A 19,889-nucleotide genomic window follows, 5' to 3' on the forward strand; every position below is an offset into this window, starting at 1 on the left:
TAAGGTGATAAAGTGTCCTCCCTTTCCCCCTTCACATCAACGCCCCTGTTCAGCATGAAGAAGCCAGAGAGTCAACATCCAGTTCCCAAATCAGTAAGATAGTTGATTTAACTACCATTGGAAAATGCTTGTCATTTTCCTGTAGCATCTGGTCCCCACTAGATCACTTTCATTTCCTTCACCTGCTCCCCCCACCAACCAATTTCTGCAGCTCTGCAGCTGCATCCCTGCCCATCCTCACCCTTCTGCCCCCAACCCTCACCTCCTTGTACCCCCATTATGTTTTTCCCAATAAAATGAAAAAAAAAAAAAATAAAAGTAAGAATGGCTAGACTTCAGCTCATATATTTTGGACACGAAGTGTCATGCTTGGTAAAATAGATCATTGTAAAAAAGGAAGACTCAATGAGATGGACTAGCCAGTCACTGCAAGAACTGACTCAAGCATAGTAGCATTCTGAGGATGGTACAAGACTAGGCAGTGTTTTGTTTTATTATAGTACATGGGTTAAAACTCAGTCAACAACAGCAACAACAAAAACAAAACAACAACAACAAAAACCACAAAACCTCACTCAACAACATCTAACAACTACATACTCTTAAAGGAGTTTCTAGGTGGGCAACCAGTTAACTTATTCTGCTGCTAACCAAAAATCTGGAGGTTTAGTCCACACGGAGGTGCCTTAGAAAGAAGGACTAACTGTCTTCTAGTTCCAGAAAATCGCGAATGGAAACCCCACAAACTATGAATGACTGAATGAAAAACCAACTACTCTGTAAACTTTTGCTCAAAGTATAATTTAAAGAAAGAAAACTGGATGGCATACAGGTATACTCTCACACATACCGAAAGTCACAGCTGACTCGCCAGCAATTGATTTTTTTATTTGTAAAACTCTGTTTTTATAAAACCAAATAAAATCTTTGCCATTAAGCTAATTCCCACTTACTTACCCCCAGGTGTTACAAAGTAGAACTCCTTCCAATGCTTTTATTGGTGTAAATTTAACAGATGGAGATTGCCACAATGTTCCCAGGGAGTTTGAATGTTTAGTTAGGGTCGCTCACTCTCATTGCTATAGAGTAGAACTCTACTCATAACTGACCGGCCAGCAGGCTTTTAGAGTCTGTGAACTGAACAGGAGGACTTTGCTCGTCTTTCTTCCTCGGAGCAGTCAGTGTATTCACACCACCTGCCTTTCACTTGGCAGCACAATTTTCCACAAACTAGCTTAGGAAAGCTACTGATTAGGTTAGTAAATAAGTGCCAACCATTTACTCCACACATGGATCTTAAAAGACTATTAGAAAATGTCATATTTATAGTATAGTTAGTTTTACTGGCACTAAAACAAGTGTACTACAAATTTGTGTTTATGTTAAGGTATACAAAACATTTTTAAACTTTTTCCACTTCCAGAATTAAAATACAGCATATATAAATAAATAGAATATGCTAAGTACTTATTTTATATGTAGGTTTATGCTGTTTAGTTTATTCATACAGTTAAAAAAAAGCCTCCAAATAAATATATAAGAAAATAAATACATGCAAAAGAAAACATGCAATTATTATACACTCTAAACAATAAACAAAACTCTTAACAGTGAATATTAGCAAAGAATTCTTACTATAACTCATTGACTCTGAATTTTTTCCAAGGATTTACTGAAGTGAAATCAGAACAAAATTAAATGCACATAATTTAAAAAATACATAATTTGTTAGGCTTTGGAATATATCTATAAACATTAACCACTCCAATCAAGATAATGAATACTTATCTGTTTTCTTTTTGCATTTTCTAAATTTATATGTAAAATGGAATCATATAGTATACATTCTTGTTGGGTCTAGCTTCTTTCACCCAGAATAACTATTCTGAGATTCTTCCATACTGTAGCACACATCAACAGATTAGCTTAAATAGTAAAAAAACACCCCTGCTTCAAGCATTATGCTTTTTAAAGACTATCTATATAAGGCATGTTGTTAAGAAGTGCCAGTCCTTAGAAAATAACATAATGATTGGAAGAGTGGAGGATCAGTTAAGGAGAAGATGACACTCAAACCAAATGGATTGAGGATGGCACAGAATAGTGCAGGGTTCACATGTGGTGTTCTGAACACCAGGGCCACTATGAGCTGTACTCAACTCTACAGCACCTCACAACAATCTAACAACAATGTGATCAAATGATAGCAATTCCAAAGATGAGAAAGAAATATGGGGTAATGAGCTTTTGTTAATGAAGAAAGAATAACTCAGAAAAAAGTTACACAATTTGAAGATATAATCAATATAACAAATATAATCAATGAACTGTACATGTAAAAACTGTTGAAGTGGTATATGCTTTTTGGTGAATATTAACAACAGCACAATAAAACTGAAAGAAGAAAGGAAAACATTAATAGGTGAGAAATGTTTTATAAATGGTAAAACATGAAAACCAGTGATTATGATATTAGTTACAGACTTCGGAACTAACTATATTAGAGTTAGCCAGTACTATAATTTAAAGATTCCTTCTACAATTCTCAATCATATTATGCAAATGACTACACCTCAGAACTAACGAGATAAAACACTGTCCTAGAAGTTGAATCTTGTTGGCTCTCCTGACACCTGCTATAAAACAAGATGCCATGTTTCCCTCATGACATAACTCTGGTATATCACAGCAATGCCACATGGGACTTCTGAAGTAGAGTCAATCGTCTGCCAGCACTGAGACAGTCTTCTTCTGTAGCATTACCAAATAAACTCTCTTATCAGGACAGCCACTGCTTTTAAACACATGCTACTTTTGCTATTGCTTGTTAAGCACAGGCTGCTTTGCTATCCACTGGTCTCTTTATTTTTCATTAATGTTTCCTTCTTTTCTACCTCTCTTTACTAGATGATATTTGGCATTTATAACCATCACAAACAAGGGTGCTTTTGTTGTTGGTGGCAGTGGTAAATAAAGCAAATCCATTACAGTAGATAAAATCTTTGTATAGTCCAGTTATCTATAGTAGTGACCATTATTTAGCACTCTAATCTTTAATTCCTGGGAGAGCTTGAATTTATAGACAAGTAAGAACTTTAAGGCTTACAGAAAGTACATCTCCAGGTAAATGAAGTGTTACTGTAACATGTCTTTAATAAGGTAACTTATCAAAAGATAATCATGCAACATAAAGAACCTTTTCTAGTTTCCTAGTTTGGGATTCTCATCCTTTAAGTCAAATTATCAATTAAAATTGGGACTCAAAGACAAAAAGGACAACAGTACTCACTTTGGTAGAATAGTTTTACAGTACCTTTTAATGCTTCCGTTTCTATGTCTACTAATGGCTTCCCCACATAGGCAATCTCGTCTAGATTATAATAGAGTTTTTTAATGACTCCATCGTAACGGCTAGTGATGGTAACAGAAGCTTTATCACTTTGAACTTCACAGATGCTATCAAACTGAGACACTGTATCTCCTTCTTTTACATACCTAAAGGAAAAAGACATAAGACACTTTTTATGAAAAATTACAAGTCCAGGCCATCCTATTTAAACCACCCAGTGAGTTAGAACATTACCCAGCAAGCCAAGCACTTAGTCTCAGACAGTGAATAAAAGAATGATTCTTAGAAAATCATAATAGACTCCAGAGACTCTAAGAAGTACTACCAAAAGACATAAAAAAATTTAAATCAATCCAGAGATCTATAAACTTTTAATCAAATTTTCATACTTCCTGTCTTGGGGAATCCACTTTGTGGGGAAACAGGTTCTCAAAAGACATTTCTAAGTGTAATTTCCTTGAATTATCTTTTTTAATTTAATTTTTTTTATTAATTTCAATGAATTACAGAGATTTTGGATTTCCATTCATTCATTGTTGCACTTTTCTCCCCACCCACCCCAGCCCCACCTCTACTTCGCTCTTCTCCTTGAAAAGAAAAACTCCTTCATTGGTATACAATCACACCGCCCCCTCTGACCCCGAGAATACTCCACTCTGTAACCCTCATTCTGAACTCTTATGATAATCATAATGCCCTAAAATATATTACTTTTAAACTATTCTCTCCCTCATCGGCTTCAATGCAGTAAACATAATTTATGCAGTTTTTCTCAGTCTTACCCTCACCTTGATGTCAGCCTCATTCTACAACAGTGGCACCATATAGTATAGTATTTGTCCTTTTGTGACGGAGATATTTCACTCAGCCTAATGTCCTCCAGGGTCACCCATTTTTAATAATATTGCATGAGTTCCTTGTTTTTCAATGCAGCATAGTATTCCATTGTGTGAATATACCACAGCTTCTCCATCCATTCATTTGTTGATGGGCACTTAGGTTGTTTCCAACTCCTTGCTATTGTGAACAAAGCTGTGATAAACATGGGTGTGCATATATCTGCTTGGATGTCTGTTATGGTCTCTTTGGGGTATATTCCCAGTAATGGAATTGGTGGGTGAAATGGTATCTCTATTTGCAACTTTTTGAGAAAGCACCACACTGCTTTCCACAGTGGTTGCACCATTTTACACTCCCACCAACAGTGAATAAGGGTTCCAGTCTCTCCACAACCTCGCCAGCATTTGTTCCTTGCTGTTCTGTTAAATTTTGCTAGTCTTACTGGCATGAGATGATATCTTATAGTTGTCTTGATTTGCATCTCTTTTAGAGCTAGTGATTTTGAACATTTCTTCATGTGCTTGTTGGCCATCTGAATGTCTTCTTTGGTGAAGTGTCTGTTCATATCCTGTGCCCATTTTTCAATTGGGTGACTTACCTTCATCTTGTTTTGGTGCTCAAGTATTTTATAAATTCTGGATATAAGTCCCTTATCTGACATGTCATTACCAAACACTTTTTTCTAATCTGTGGCTTCCCTTTTTACCCTCTTGGAGAGTTTTTGGATGTGCATAGGGATTTGATTCTTAGAAGATCCCATTCATCTATTTTATCTTCTCCTGGCTGTAAATTTTTCAGGATACCTGGAAGACTCTTTATGTTGTGGATTAGGACTACTAAAGTTTTTCCAAGCTTTTCTTGAATGAAGTTTATAGTCCTTGGTTTTAGTCCTAGGTCCATGATCCACCTTGAGTTGGTTTTTGTATATGGAGTGATGTGTGGATCTTGCTTAATTCTTCTGTAGATAGTTTTCCAATTTTGCAAACACCATTTGCTAAAACGGTTGTCATTTCCCCACCTAACTGATTCCATCTCCTCGAAAAAATCAGTTGACCATAAATAGATGGGCTGATTTCTGGATTCTCAATTCTATTCCATTGATCTATATGTCTGTCATTGTATCAGTATCATGCTGTCTTTACCACCACGGCAGTGTACTAGGATTTGAAACCAGGGAGTGAGATGCCTCTTACCTTTTTTCTATTTTTAAGGAGTGCTTTGCTTATTCGGGGCTTCTTTCCATTCCAAATGAAACTGGAGATTGCCTTTTCCATCTCGTTGAAGAATGGGATTTGTATTTGTATTGGGATTGCATTAAACGCATAAATTGCCTTTGGTAGTATTGCCATTTTCACAATATTGAGTCTTCCTATCCATGAACAAGGGATTTTCTTCCACTTCTCCAGGTCTCTTTTTGTTTCTTATAGTAATCTTTTGTAATTTTCTTTGAACAGATCCTTTGTAATTCTCGTTATATTTACTCCCAAATATTTTATCTTATGATTAGTTATTGTGAAGGGTATTGTTTTTCTTAGCTCCAGCTCTGTATGGGCCTTTTTTAAAAAGATGTAAAAAACCTGGTATTTCTAGCTCATTTCTTTTATAATTTTATTATTTCTGAGTATGCGTTTTCTCAGTCTTTTTAAAATTTCAGTCATACTTTTTAGAATTATTTTAGCCAATCCTTACATAAAGGGTCCTTTAAGCCCTTAATCATTTGAGGTATGCTTTACAAGGCTCTTTTTTATTTTCTTTAGCAAACAGAACTGGAAGAATGAAACCAAATTTAAAATATTATATACCATTTTGATTAAATGTGTCTACCACATTTCTGATGTTTTGAACAATTCTCCATTAAAATACTTTTCAGTAATTCTTTTCCTGTATTCCTCAATTCTCAATGAATGATAAAACATCAGTGACTCAGGACTAGGTTTAAAAGCACATATAGCGGACTATTACATGCAGAAGGATACCCCAAAACTGATTGTTTCAAAAAAACAATAAACTGGTAAAAAAACGTCAGAAATCTGGAAATTTTTAAAAGGCTGGAACTGGGAAGTATTCAAGAAATACAGCTTAATCTCATTCAAAATCGCAAGCTATCAGTTGTAATTTGCCCTGTATTCCACACCTCCAGCTCAATGGCAGCCATGAAATCCAGGTAGTCTTTCAACTACAGTAGTTGGGAAAACCTAGCGTTTGCATTATTCTGTATTATGATGCTCTGGGGGAGAAATAAGAGGCAGCCTATTTCCATTAAGATTTACAGCCTCAGACAACCCATGCAGAGTCATTGTGAGTCATGGTTGGCACCTGGAAAGAGCAGACCAGATTTGGAACTCCACCTCGAAACCTGTCATTATTTGACTACTCTGCTAGCTCCCAAGGAGCTCTGGTGGTGCTGTGGCTAAGGTATTTGGCTACTAACCAAACTGTTGATATTACCAGAGACATTAAGTCTTTTGGATGGCAGCACAATTTATGGACTATGCCATCGGAGCTTCCTGGAAAACCTGATTTATAGTGTTTGTTTTTATTTGAGGGAGCTCTAGTGGCATAGGGATCTGAGAGCAATGACTTTGTGGTTTTTTTGTTTGCATTTTTTATTTGACTAGACACAGAGCTCCCATTTCCAGGAAAAACTGATCCCCAGGCCATTTAATGAACACAAACAGCAACTGCTTAAAAATCACAGCTGTCTGAGGGGGGAAAAAAGTTGTTGTTACGTGCTGTCCTGTCCATTCTAACTCATAGTGGCCCCTACATACAACAGAACAGAAACACTGCCCACCCCATGCCGTTCTCATAATTCGCCCATTTTTACAGTCATTATGTCAGTCCTATATGTTGAGCAATGTCAACTGACCCTCAGCTTCGCCAAGCTTAATGTTTCTCTTCTGTGACCGACTCCTTTAAATAATTTACCCAGAGTATATGGCATGAAGCCTCACCATTCTTATTTTTATGGTACAGCCTAGCTACACTTCTTTTAAGATAAATTGGAGGCAAAAATGAGACTAACTAAAAAAACAATTTTAAAAAGGAATCTTGGAGTAATGACAAGCTCATTGTTGTTTCACGCCTCCAGTCCATTCCAACATATAGTTCAAAGCAGAAGCTCTCAATACAGTTTCCCAGGCTATACAGTCTTTAAGAGAGCAGTTCACCAGGTCTTTTCTTTAACTGGCTGGTTCCAAATACTGACCTTTCAGTCAGTGGATTAGTATTTGAGCCACCAGGACTCCCTAGAGATGGCACAGCTGTGAAGATCTCAAACACAGTCCAAGATATCTAGTTGTTGTGTACCCTCAAGTCAGAACCAACCCACTGCTGACCCTCCAGTGGGTTTTTAGAGGCAGTTAATTGCACAGGAGGAGACTGTCCATCTTGCCTTCCTGGTGCAGTCAGAGGATTTGAACTGTGTGCTTTGGGGTTTCCACCACAAATCCTTGCCACTAGGCCATATAGTTATAGATTTACACAAATATACAGGGCTGTACATATACCTTGTAAAGAGAGAAACATAATCTTATATCTCTGGTTGACCCTGATGTCTTAGGTAACCAAGATGTAAAGGTTAAGGCACACCACTGAAGGCAAGCCCAACATAAGCACAAAACCACCCAGAAAAGGGTCAAAGATTAATTGGCTGAAAATATTTCAGAAAATCTCTGTCCAGTGAGCTTGACCACTAAACTAGCCAAGCAAAGATTTCTGTGGCCATTCTCAAAAGAGAATACTGACTTCAAAGAAGTAGTCCAGAAGAATAACTAAAACAAATAAGTAGAAAACACTGATAATTAAAAACTTAAAAATATTCTGGGAGGGAATTTGATTTCCAGAGTTGCTGCAACATATTATTTGAAAAGTCTAATTTCCAATAAAAAACTGAGAGTATTCTTTACTTGTAAGTTTACCTTGTAAGGAATATTAAAAGAAGTCCTTCAGAATAAAAGTGAACAACTGAACAGTTGCATGAATCCACATTAAAATTTAAACAACAAGGTAAACATAGATGATAGCATAAATTTGTCTGTAATTCTTTTTAATTATTACTGACTTATAAAACTGCACAAAATAATGCTTATAAACCTTGATTGATGATCTTATAATATTTAAAGATGAAGTATATATGATATTAAATAGGGCAAGGAGGGAGAAGTGAATGGAATTACAGAAAAGTTCCTGAATGAGGAAATTAATTTGGCATTACTGAGGTTTAGGTTAGTTGTAATTCTCAAGGCAGTCACTAAGAAAATATTTCCATAAAGAGCTAAAGAAATCAAAACCTTATACATTCAAACATCAAACATTATGAAAGAAAAGGCAGTAATAAAAGAATACAGAAAATAGAAAATGATAAGCTATTTTATCAATAAGTACATAAAGTACTTAATATTAGGACTACAGAGCCCTTTACTTTCTCTCCCAGAATGGCTTCCAAGATAATCCAATCACAGGAAACAGCAGCTGTGCTTTTTCTCTCTGTGAAACTACCCTACCCATCCCCTCTTTTCCCAGGAATAGTTATTTGAGACCCAGCCCACTTTGCTATCTTAAAGGAAACATCTAAGTCCCCTGGAAGAATATATAAAATCCCCCTCTAACTTCTAATGGGGGCTAGTCTTCTGATGGAGAACCAGCTGGACAGTTTCTCCTCAATAAAACTGTCTTCCTTGGCAGTGGGTGGGTTCTGTCCTTCAGCAACCTTACACTTAAGCAGCCCAGTTTATCAATAAGTTGTTGCTGTTGTTATGTGCCATCGAGTCGCTTGCAAATCATAGCGAACCTATGTACAAAGAGCCCTAAACTCTGCTCTGTCCTGTGCCAATTGCACTGTCTCCGATACATCCATCCCAATTACCCCAGTCACTGAATCAATCTACCTCATAGGGGCCTTCCTCTCCTGCACTGTCCCTCCACCCTCCAAAGATTGGTCCCTCCTTACCACATGTCCAAAGTATGTCAGATGAAGCCTCAGAATCCTTGCCTCTGAGGAGCCACCTGGTTTAACCCTCTCCAGGTTGAACCTTTTTGTTTTCCTAGCAGTCCATGATACTCTCAGTACTCTTCTTCAGCACCACAGCTCAAAGGCATCAATTCTCCTTCTATTCTCCCTAGTTGTTGTCCAACCCTCTGACACATAACAAGTGACTGCAAAGACCATAGCCTGTATCAGATGCACCTTAGTCTCCAGAGAGAAACAATGGCTCTTCAGTACTTTGGAAAGGTCCCTAATAGCAGACTTTCCCATGGCAATATGTCTTTTAATTTCCTGGCCGCTGGTGACAAGAGTGTTGACTGTGAAGCCAAGCAAACTAAAGCTGTGAACAATCTCAATCTCTTCACCATCCATCCTGATGCTGCCAGTTGGTCCAGTGGTGAGAATCTTTGTCTTCTTGACATTGAGTCTCAATACGTATTGGAGGCTGCAGCAATCGCTTTAGGTTCTCCTCAGTTTCAGCAAGCAGGATTGTGTCATCTGTATAATGCAGATTGTTACTAGAACTTCCACCAATCCTTACACCGCATTTCTCCTCATAGAGCCCAACCTCCTGGATAATCTGTTCTGCATAGAGTTTGAAAAGGTATGGAGACAGGACACATCCCTGGCATATGCCCTTCCCAATTTTGAACCATGCAGTGTTTCCTTGCTGTTCTAACGATCAATAAGCACATTAAATTTAACATCTGAATTAAAAAATCAGAGTTTAGCAGCTTAGATTAAAAAGTAATTATAAACAGTCTACAAGAGAAACACTTCAGACTCAGAGATACAATTAAGTAAAAAGCAAAAGGATGCAAAAACATAACATGAACAGTAACCAAAAGAGGGACCAAACTAATATTAAAGAAGACTTTAAAATAAAAGAACATAAAAGCCTCAAATATTTACTTCAGAATTTTAAAAAATTACTTTCAAAGCATTTTTCTTCATCATCCATACATTTGTTTCCAGAAATTTCAAGAATGAATGAACTTTCATTGTCTCTTAATAATAATAATTTTAAAAAGCCATTACCTTCTATTAAATTAAGATTCTTTACATATTTCTATCTCCGGTTCCATTTTGTAGGATAGAATTCTACTTTTAACATTTTTCCAAGAGCAACATTAAAGCCCTATCTAGTTAGGTATGTATAGGGTTTTGTTTATCTTTGATTCTCTGGCATTTAACAGTTAAGATTCCAGTCCTTGGGAAATGACATCATGCTGAGAGAAGTGGAAGGTCAGAGAAGAAGAGAAGATTCTCAACGCAATATATTGAAACAGTGACTCTAACAGTGGGCTCGAGCATGTCTTGGATCATGAGGATCATGTAGGCAAGGGTTAGAGCTGTTGCTCATAGAATTGCTGTGAGTCATAGAGCTCTGTTGGCCTAGTGGATAGAAAGTGATGCTACCAAGGCAAAGCTGGGTGATTTTACTCCACGACCCTCAGGTCGGGTTTTAATTGTTTTTGGTCAAACGTTCTTCTAAGTCATATAGCACTGGTCTGTCAATTTGCTGTACAGAGGTAACGCATGGTTGCTGTGATGCTAAACACCGTGATACTGATGTGTCAAATGCGATAATGGTTACCCATGGTGGACAGTGTTTGGTGGAGCTCCTAGATTAAAACAGGCTTGGAAGCACAGTGGTATCCACTTCTGAAATAGCTTGCCTCCGGAAACTCTATGAACTTAGAGAAACAATTTAAGTTATACAAGTGTTCAGGTCTTTCATTCATAGGGTTGTTATGAGTCATTTATGACTCAATGGCACATAACAACAATCGTTAAGTAAGGGTGTGTGCATGCTTATAGAGTAAAACTTCATTGAATAAAAGACATAGTTTTTGTCATATTTCTTAAATAATTTCTGAAAAGATAATAAAATTATTTGTCTCTCATTTAGATCTATTAGATATTTCATAGAAGTGAAATTATGTCCTCTGAAATGGACTTTAAACTCTATTGTAAATATATTAGTCCAGAGAGTTAATAAATAAAAGAAATTAAGAAATATTAAAAATAAAATTTAAAAACTAAAAAGAACAATTCTGGCCTTAGTAAAAGGGTTTTATTAACTGAAATGTACATTGTACTTTGTATATTTTAAAGGGCTTTTTCTATCCATTACATTATTTGAGCCTTTCAAACATTCCCATGAGAGAGTACAACATCTCATTATACATTTTATCCTCATTTTACACAGTAAGAGACAGAGGATCGGGAAAGATCAAACAAATCATAGTGTGAGTCAAGTTTCTCTGATTTGAAGTCCACTGACCTTCCACAATTCCTGAATGCCATTAGAGACATTACTGTGGGCCAATGAGTTGACTGCAACTCCTAGCAACCCCATAGGAGAGGGTAGAACTGCTCCATAAGGTTTCCGAGGCCATAATCTTTGAAGGAGCAGATTGCTAAGTCTTTTCCCATAAAGCTGTTGGTGGGTTCAAACTGCTAACCTTCTGGTTAGTAGTCAAATGCTTAAACATGCACCACCAGGACTCCTCAGAGACACTACTGCAAGCTATTTTATTGTATACTGTATGTTATTATGGTTTTCATTCATCTTATATAAGCAATCATAACAGAATTTCAGTTAAAGAAGATCAGGTAACTCAGCTAGACTGGTAAAAGGATTTTTAGAAATACACAGTATGCAAAGATGTTTGACTGTGTGGACCACAACAAACTGTGGCTGACTCTGAGAAGAATGGGAATCCCAGAACACTTGATCATGCTAACACAAAACCTATACTTGGGTCAGGAGGTAGTCATCAGAACAGAGCAAAGGAACACTGCATGGTTCAAAATTGGGAAGGCTGTATTGCAGGGATGTGTCCTATCTCCATACCATTTCAATCTTTATGCAGAACAGATTATCCAGGGGGCTGGGCTCTATGAGGAGAAATGAGTCATCAAGATTAGAGGAAGACTCATCAACAATCTGAGTTATGCAGATGACACAACCCTGCTTGCTGAAACTGAGGAGGACCTGAAGCGCCTACTGCAGAAGGTCAAGGACTGCAGCCTTCAATATGGATTAAAGCTCAATATCAAGAAAAAAAATTCTGGCCACTGGGCCAATTGGCAGTATCGTGATACATGGTGAAAAGATTGAGATTGCTGACAGCTTTAGTTCGCTTGGCTCCACAATGAACACTCTTGCAACAGCAGCCAGGACGTTAAGAGACTTACTGCGTTAGGAAAGTCTTCTGTCAGAGACCTCTCCAAAGTACTGAAGAGCAATGAGGTCAGTCTGGAGACTAAGATGTGCCTGATACAGGACATGGTCTTTGCAATCACTTGCTATGCATCAGAGAGCTGGACAATGACTAGGGATGATAGGAGAATTGATACCTTTGAGCTGTGATGTTGGAGAAGAGTGTTGAATTTACCATGGACTGCTAGGAAAACAAACAGGTTCATCCTGGAGAGGATGAAATCAGGCTGCTCCCTGGAGGCAAGGATTCTGAAGCTTTATCTGACATACTTTGGACATGTTGCAAGGAGGGACCAGTCCTTAGAGAAGGACATCATACTTGGGAGGTTGGAGGGACAGTGCAGGAAAGGAAGACCCTTGATGAGATAGATGGATTGATTCAGTGACTGGGGTAATGGAGGTAGGTTTGTCAGAGACAATAAGATTGGCAGAGGATAGAGCAGGGTTTAAGGCTGTTGTAGATAAGGTAGCTATGAGTCGCAGGCAACTCGATGGCACATAGCAACAACAGTATCAAAATGCAAATTCAATGCCACTGAGTCAGAATCAACTCATAAATGACCCTCCACAGGGTTTTTGGAGACTGTAAATCACAGGGGAGAAAACTGTCCATCTTTTCCCTACAGAGCTGCCAGTGAATTCAACCACCAAAGAGATGTGACCTTTGGGTTAACAACCCAACTCCTTATGGGCTAGGCCATCAGAGGTGATATAAAGTAATCTGGGAGTAAAACTGATTTGTTCAGCTGCTTGTACAAACTTCTGAAAATTAGTTCAAATCCAAAAGAGATTCTTTTTTTCAAGAAAACAATAGTTTGAAATACAATGTATATGAATTTTGTAAGCAAAGTAATATAAACATTTTAAAAAAGAAGAGTAAGGGTAGAGGAATGACTAATTAGGAGAAGGCTTTTTGTTTTTGCTTTTAGCCTTTCTTCCGGTGTTAAGTGTTTAACTTGAAAAATATAGACAACATTTGTGTCAGGCAATGTTAAGTCAAAAGTACTTCCAAAAAAAAAGTACTTCTTGCTCAAGTAATTTACAGTATAGTCAAAGTGGTGGACTCTGTAATACTTTTGAAACAAAAAAGAGGTTGTACATCAATAAATTACATGCTTTTAAAAACACATGGTCTTCTATCAGTTGAATAACTTTAGCAGGTTAACTTATCTTTTTCAGCTGGACTAGGCAAAGAAAGGATTTTTTCAAAAGGAGAGAGGGGAAAAATAATCCTTAGAGCTTACCAAATAAACCACTGTAATGTTTAAGAAATTCTGTCACCAGCAAGTTGTCAACACAAATTAGTTCTATATTACTATTTTAAAAGAGTACCAAGAAATTGCTCAATTTAAGTAGATTGCTGGTTATTTTTATTCACATTATTTACCTGTAAAAGTTTTTAAAAATTAACTTACCATTCTTTAACAGTTACTTCTCTAATCCCTTCTCCAATGTCTGACAGTTTGAATTGAACAATCTGTCCATGAAGAGCTTCAAAAGCAAATGAGAAATGATTTTGTTAAAGGACAATGGACTGCTGAAATACTTTCACATAAAAACTAGCAAATACATCTTATAAAAAGAAAAAGAGCTTAATTCTTAAACAGATAACCAGCATTCATTACCATAAAAAATTTAAATATGTCAAAACAACAATGAGATACTACTTCATTCCAGCAGCAATAGCTGGAAATTCAACAAAACAGCCAACAGCAAGTGTTGGAGAGAATGTGGAAAGAATGAAATTCTTGTACACTGGTGGGATTGTAAAATGATAAAACCACTATGGAAGGCAGTTTGGCATTTCCTAAAAAAAACTGAGCCCAGAAATCCCATATGACCCAGCTATCCCTAAGAAATCAGAACTGAGATATGAATAGACATTTGTATACCGATTTTCAAAGCAGCATTATTCACAATAGGAAGGAAATGGAAGCAGCCCAAATGCTCATCAATAAATGAATGGATTGAGCAATTACTGTACAGCTACGCAATGGAATACTATGCAGCACTAAGAAGCAACAATTTCATAAAATACGATATAACAAAAAAAACTACGATATAACTTGGGAGAAACTAGAGAGCATTATTTTATTTTATTATTTTGTGTGCATGTACCGTCAAATCGGATCGGACTCATACAGGAGAAGATTGTCCCTCCTTTTCTAGCAAAGCATCTGGTGGATTTGAACTGTAGAAAGCATTTTTCTGAGTGAAAGTATCTCAAGCCATTTAAGGACAAATATTACATAAGGGCACTATTATGAAAATACGAAGGTAACTAAGGATGTGTGTATAAATGTTCATAAGGGACAGGAGAGAAGGGGGTTAGAAAAAATTAAAAGGGAAGGGGAAAAAAATCACTGGGATAGCAAAGATTAGTGGGTATGTGGGGGTGAAGTAATGGGAAACTTTCAATGGAGGTTTGGAAAGATAACAGACTTAGAGCAATGAGAATTAATTACATAAAATGTAATGCTTATGAATGACTGTATAAAGCACAAGGCATATGCATAAAACATGATGTATATGAACTATATTAAAACCAATACAAAATTTGAAAAAAAAATTTGAGGGTGCAAGTTCTTGGAAAAAGATATTATGATGGGAAAAGGTACAGGGTCAGAGAAAGAAGATTCTCAAAAGATGGACTGACACAGTGACTCATTCCAACAATGGGCTGGAGCATGTCAGGGAGGGTGAAGATGATGTAGGTTAGAGTAAGGTTCAGGTCTTCTATTCATAGGGTGGCTATGAGTCATAGGCAACTCAATGGTGCCCAGCAACAACACTAAAAAATGGAAAATAAAAGTTGTTCAGAGGAGACTTTAAAAGAAATAAAAAGAGATCAGAAATAACAGACAGCTGCCTAAGCACATCACCTACCCTAATTTAATCCTTTCAAGTCAGGACCATTGCTAATTGCACATTGATAAAAGTGAGAATCTAGAATAGTGTCTTTCATATACTAGCAAATTATCAATAAAAATCTATTATTCAGTGACCTCTCACAGAAATCTAGTGAGGAAAACATTATGATTTTCCCAGGTGATGAAATAGAAATAAAGTTACTTGTCAAAGCTCCATTTAGTAATTCTGTGAACAAGAGGTCTGAACCCTGTCCTATCTTGTGCCAAACTCACACTGTGACACACTCAAGCCCACCTACTGCAGTCACTGTGTCAATCCACCTGGTGGAGGGTCTTCTTTTTTGCAACCCTCCACCTTTCCAAGCATGATGTTCCTCTCCAAGGAATAGCCTTTCCTAGCAACATGACCAAAGTATGTGAGATGAGGCTTTATCATTTTTGCCTCCAAGGAGCACTGTGGTTGCACTTTCTCCAAGACATTTATGTTTGTTCTTTTGACAGTTCACGAGATATTCAATACTCTTGTGCAACACCACAACTCAAAGGCATTAGTTCTTCTGTCATTCATATTCATTGTCCAGCTATCAGAGGCATAGAAAGTGACTGGAAAGCCCATGACTTAAATCAGGTGCACCTTAGTCTTCAAACTGACTTTACTGTTCCTCAGTAATTTGGAGAGCTACATGAGAGAGACTTGCCCAATGCAATATGTCTCCAGATCTTGACTGCTGCACCAAGTATACTGATTGTGGATCTAAGTAAAACAAAATCACTGACAACTTCAATCTTTTCTCCATCTATTATGATGTTGCTTATCAGTCCAGTGATGAAGATTTTAGTCTTAATGATATTCAGATGCAATCCATAGTGCACCTATATTGAGTCAAGGATACTAAATGGTTTAAAATCAGAAAAGGTGTGTGTACTATGAGTGGGCGCTGCTGGCAGGAAGCATGATTTGGATTTTTAACGGTTGCCATGAGTTGAAATCAAAAGCTAAAAAAAAAAAATAGGGCAGGGAGCAGGAAATGAGTGTATGGGAGGATTATACTCTTTCACCATATTTATTCAATCTGTTGAGCAAATAATCCAAGAAACTTGACTATATGAAGAAGAATGTGGCCCCAGGATTGGAGAAAGACTCATTAACAAACGTGGAGGGAAGATGAAACCACCTTGATTGCTGAAAACAGTGGACACTTGAATTTAGTACTTAAGTGAAAAATTAAAGATGGATAATAATAGCTCAACATAAATTCTCAAAACAAAACAAAAGTCCTTACAACTAGACCAGTAAACATCATCACATGATATGCAAAGACAAGACTGAGGTTGCTGCAGTGATGAAATGAAACAAAGTATTGCACTGGGCAAATCTGCTGCCAAGAAGCTGTTTAAAGTTCTAATAAAAAGTAAGGATGTTACTTTTAGGACTTGACCCAGACTATGGAATTTTCAATCACTTTATACACCTGTGAAAGCCATTGAGTAAGACTGAAGAATCAATGCTTTTGAATTGTGGTATTGGTCAGTCCCTGGTGAAAATATCAAGCTTGGTAAAGCAGAGAGTCAATGAAAGGAGGAAGATCCTTAACTAGCCTGGCACAGTAGCTACAACAAAGGTCTTTAGCATAGTAGACTTTGTGAGGATGGTACAGGATCAGACAGGATTTCACAAGGTTGTATGAAGCCAATTCAATGTCACCTAACAGTTAGCATAACAATGAGCATGAGCACTATGAGAGATTCTGAGGATGCTTCAAACAGAGCTGTGGTCCACCAGATGGAACCTAATAACAACTTCTATACCTATCCACGTTCCTCTACTGTTCATAGTGTTCTCAGAGGCTTGTTATTTAAGAAAACCAGATGAGTTATGGGATGATATCAACCATGAAGAAAGTAAAAGGTCATTACAAAGAGGAGAAAGAAATAATGAAATTGATGTGAGAAGAGACTTTAAAAATTGCACTAGACTGTCAAGAAGCCAAAAAAAAAGGGTGTGTGTGTGGGGAGAATATGCTGAAGTAAAAGAGTTGAATAGAAGATTTCAAAGAGTTGCTCGAGAAGACAAAACAAAGTATTGCAACAGGATATGCAGAGAGATGAAATTGGAGAAAAAGGGAAAAACTCACTGCATTTCTCAAACTTAAAGAACTTAAGATATTTAAGCCTTAAGTCACAATATTGACTGATGCTATGGTCAATATCCTGAATGACCCAGAAAGCATCAAAAGATGGAGGGAATACACAGAATCAACGTACCCAAAAGAACTGACACTGAAAAATTTCAGGAAGTACCATATAAGCAGGAGCCAATGGTAATGAAGGAGGAAGTGAAAGCTACATTGAAGGCATTGGCAAAAAATAAGGCCACAGGAATCAATGAAATAACTAACTGACTTGTTTCAATTAACAGATGCAGCCTTGGATGCACTCACCAGTCTATGTCAGGAAATTTGGAGGACAGCTGTCTGGCCAACAGTTTGAAAGAGGTCCATATTTGTTCCCATTTCTAAGAAAGGTGACCCAACTGGATGTGGAAACTGTCAGAAAATATCATTAATAGCACATGCACGCAAAATACTGCTGAAGATCATTCAAAAACAGCTACAATAGTACATAGATAGGGAACTTCCTGAAGGTCAAGCAGAATTTAGAATAGGCTGTGGCACCAGTGATATCATTCCTGATGTCAGATGGATCCTGGCTGTAAAGAACACTACAAAAATGTCTATTTATGCTTTATTGTCTACGCAAAGGTATGTGACTGTGTAGATCATAACAAGTCACAGCTAACATTGAGAAGAATGGGAGTCCCATAGGACTTAATTGTGCTCATGGGAAACCTAGACCTAGACCTGGAGGCTGTTGGGCAAACAGAGGAAGGGCAAACTAACTACATGATTTAAAATTAAGAAGGGAGCGTATCAACATTGTATTCTCTCTATATGCCTAATCCATCTGTATGCTCAGCAATTATTTGAGAAACTGGACTCTATGAAAAGGAACATCAGGATTGGAAGGAGACTCATCATTAGCCAGCATTTTGCAGATGATACAACCTTCCTTGCTGAAAGGGAGGAGGACTTGAAGCACTTGTTATACAGAAGATCAAGCCTTCAATATGGATTGCATCTTAATGTCAAGACAACAAAGATTCTTACCAGTGGGCTGATAGTCAACATCATGATAGATGGAGAAAAGATTGAAACTTTCAACAACTTCTTGCTTGGATACACAGTTAACACCCTTGGTACTAACAGGTAGGAAATCAGGGGATGCAACGCACTAGGAAAGTCTGCAGTTAGGGACCTCTCTAAATTATTAAGGAGTAATGATGTCATATTGAGGACGATTCCTCAATATGAATCATATGTGCATATGATTCAGGCCGTGGTCTTTTCTGATCATTTGCTATGCATCTGAGAGCTGGACAATGAATAAGGGTGAAAGAATAATTTATGCCTTTGAGCTGTGGTGTTGGAAAAGAGCACTGAATATCCCATGAACTGTTAAAAGAACAAACAAATATGTCTTGGTAAAGGTGCAGCTAGAGTGCTCTCTGGAAGCAAGGATGATGAGGCTTCACCTCACATACTTCAGGTATGTTACGAGGAGGAACTATTCCTTGGAAAAGGAACATCATGCTCAGAGAGGTGGAATGTTCACGAAGGAGAGGAAGACCCTCAACCAGGTGGACTGATATGGTGCCTGCTGCAACAGACTCTAGTGTGTCAGGAAGTGTGAGAATGGCACAGGATAGGACAGGGTTTATGTTTTGTCCACAGGGTCGCTAAGGATTGTACTCAACTCGAAGGCATTTAACAAGAACAATAGTAAATAGCTGGGAAGAGGTAGCTAAATTGTAATAGCCATGGCCTATTCAGAAGCACTCCACATAGATTTCCTCACACTATCTTATTATGACAGATAAAATGACTCATCTAAAAAAACAATAGTGTTTAAACAGGATAGCTTTTATTAAGTCAGCAAACAATACCACTTACTGAGAAATCTATCTCAGTGCTGACTATTGCACTTAGATGAATCAGAAGAGATAGACAACTTGTCCTCAATATTATGAAACATCTGTATTATCAATAGAAAGTGTATTAGAAAAGGGAGAGCAAAAAAAGAAAATGAAGAACGAGAAACGGATAGATATAGAGGGGAGGGTCAGGTTATGCTTAAAGAAAAGGCCAGGGTTTTCTCTAGAACACTTCAATCAATAACTAAAAAGAAAGTACTTCTAAGCTACAAAACATTATTTCAAATGTACTATTTTAAGATTATGCTTACCAGCAGTTGTTTTCAGCAATCGATGTGGATGATTATATTTGAAGGAAGGATAAGTGAAGAAACACATGTGTTTTGGCTTCAAGTCATGTACATTAATACACGTTTGAAAATAGCGAACACAAATCTATAGACAAAAAAATAAAGAGTAAATAATTATACAAATTATCTTTGTTTAGGTTAGCAGAGCAATATGTTATGGACTATGAAATGAGAGAAATCTAATTAGCTTTTTAAAAAAAAATTTTCCTTCATTGTTGCACATTTTCTCCCTTTTTCTCCTCTTCAGTTCATTCTGCAATGCACCTCTTGTTC

General features: G+C 37.2%; 1 protein-coding gene across 1 annotated transcript in view; it reads right to left on the bottom strand.

Moving 5' to 3' along the window:
- Window positions 1–19,889, bottom strand: part of DBT (dihydrolipoamide branched chain transacylase E2) — a 71,515-nt gene that overhangs the window by 42,879 nt on the left and 8,747 nt on the right. Inside the window, exons 2-4 of the mRNA XM_006882443.1 lie at window positions 19,578–19,701; window positions 13,821–13,896; window positions 3,314–3,495 (exon numbers count right to left, since the gene is read on the bottom strand). Coding sequence (XP_006882505.1) covers window positions 3,314–3,495; window positions 13,821–13,896; window positions 19,578–19,701 — 382 coding nt within the window. The remainder of the gene's footprint in view (window positions 1–3,313; window positions 3,496–13,820; window positions 13,897–19,577; window positions 19,702–19,889) is intronic.

Source organism: Elephantulus edwardii, unplaced genomic scaffold (assembly GCF_000299155.1).
Source record: "Elephantulus edwardii isolate Elephantulus edwardi_28Jun2011 unplaced genomic scaffold, EleEdw1.0 scaffold00020, whole genome shotgun sequence".
In the NCBI taxonomy this organism is placed as follows: domain Eukaryota; kingdom Metazoa; phylum Chordata; class Mammalia; order Macroscelidea; family Macroscelididae; genus Elephantulus; species Elephantulus edwardii.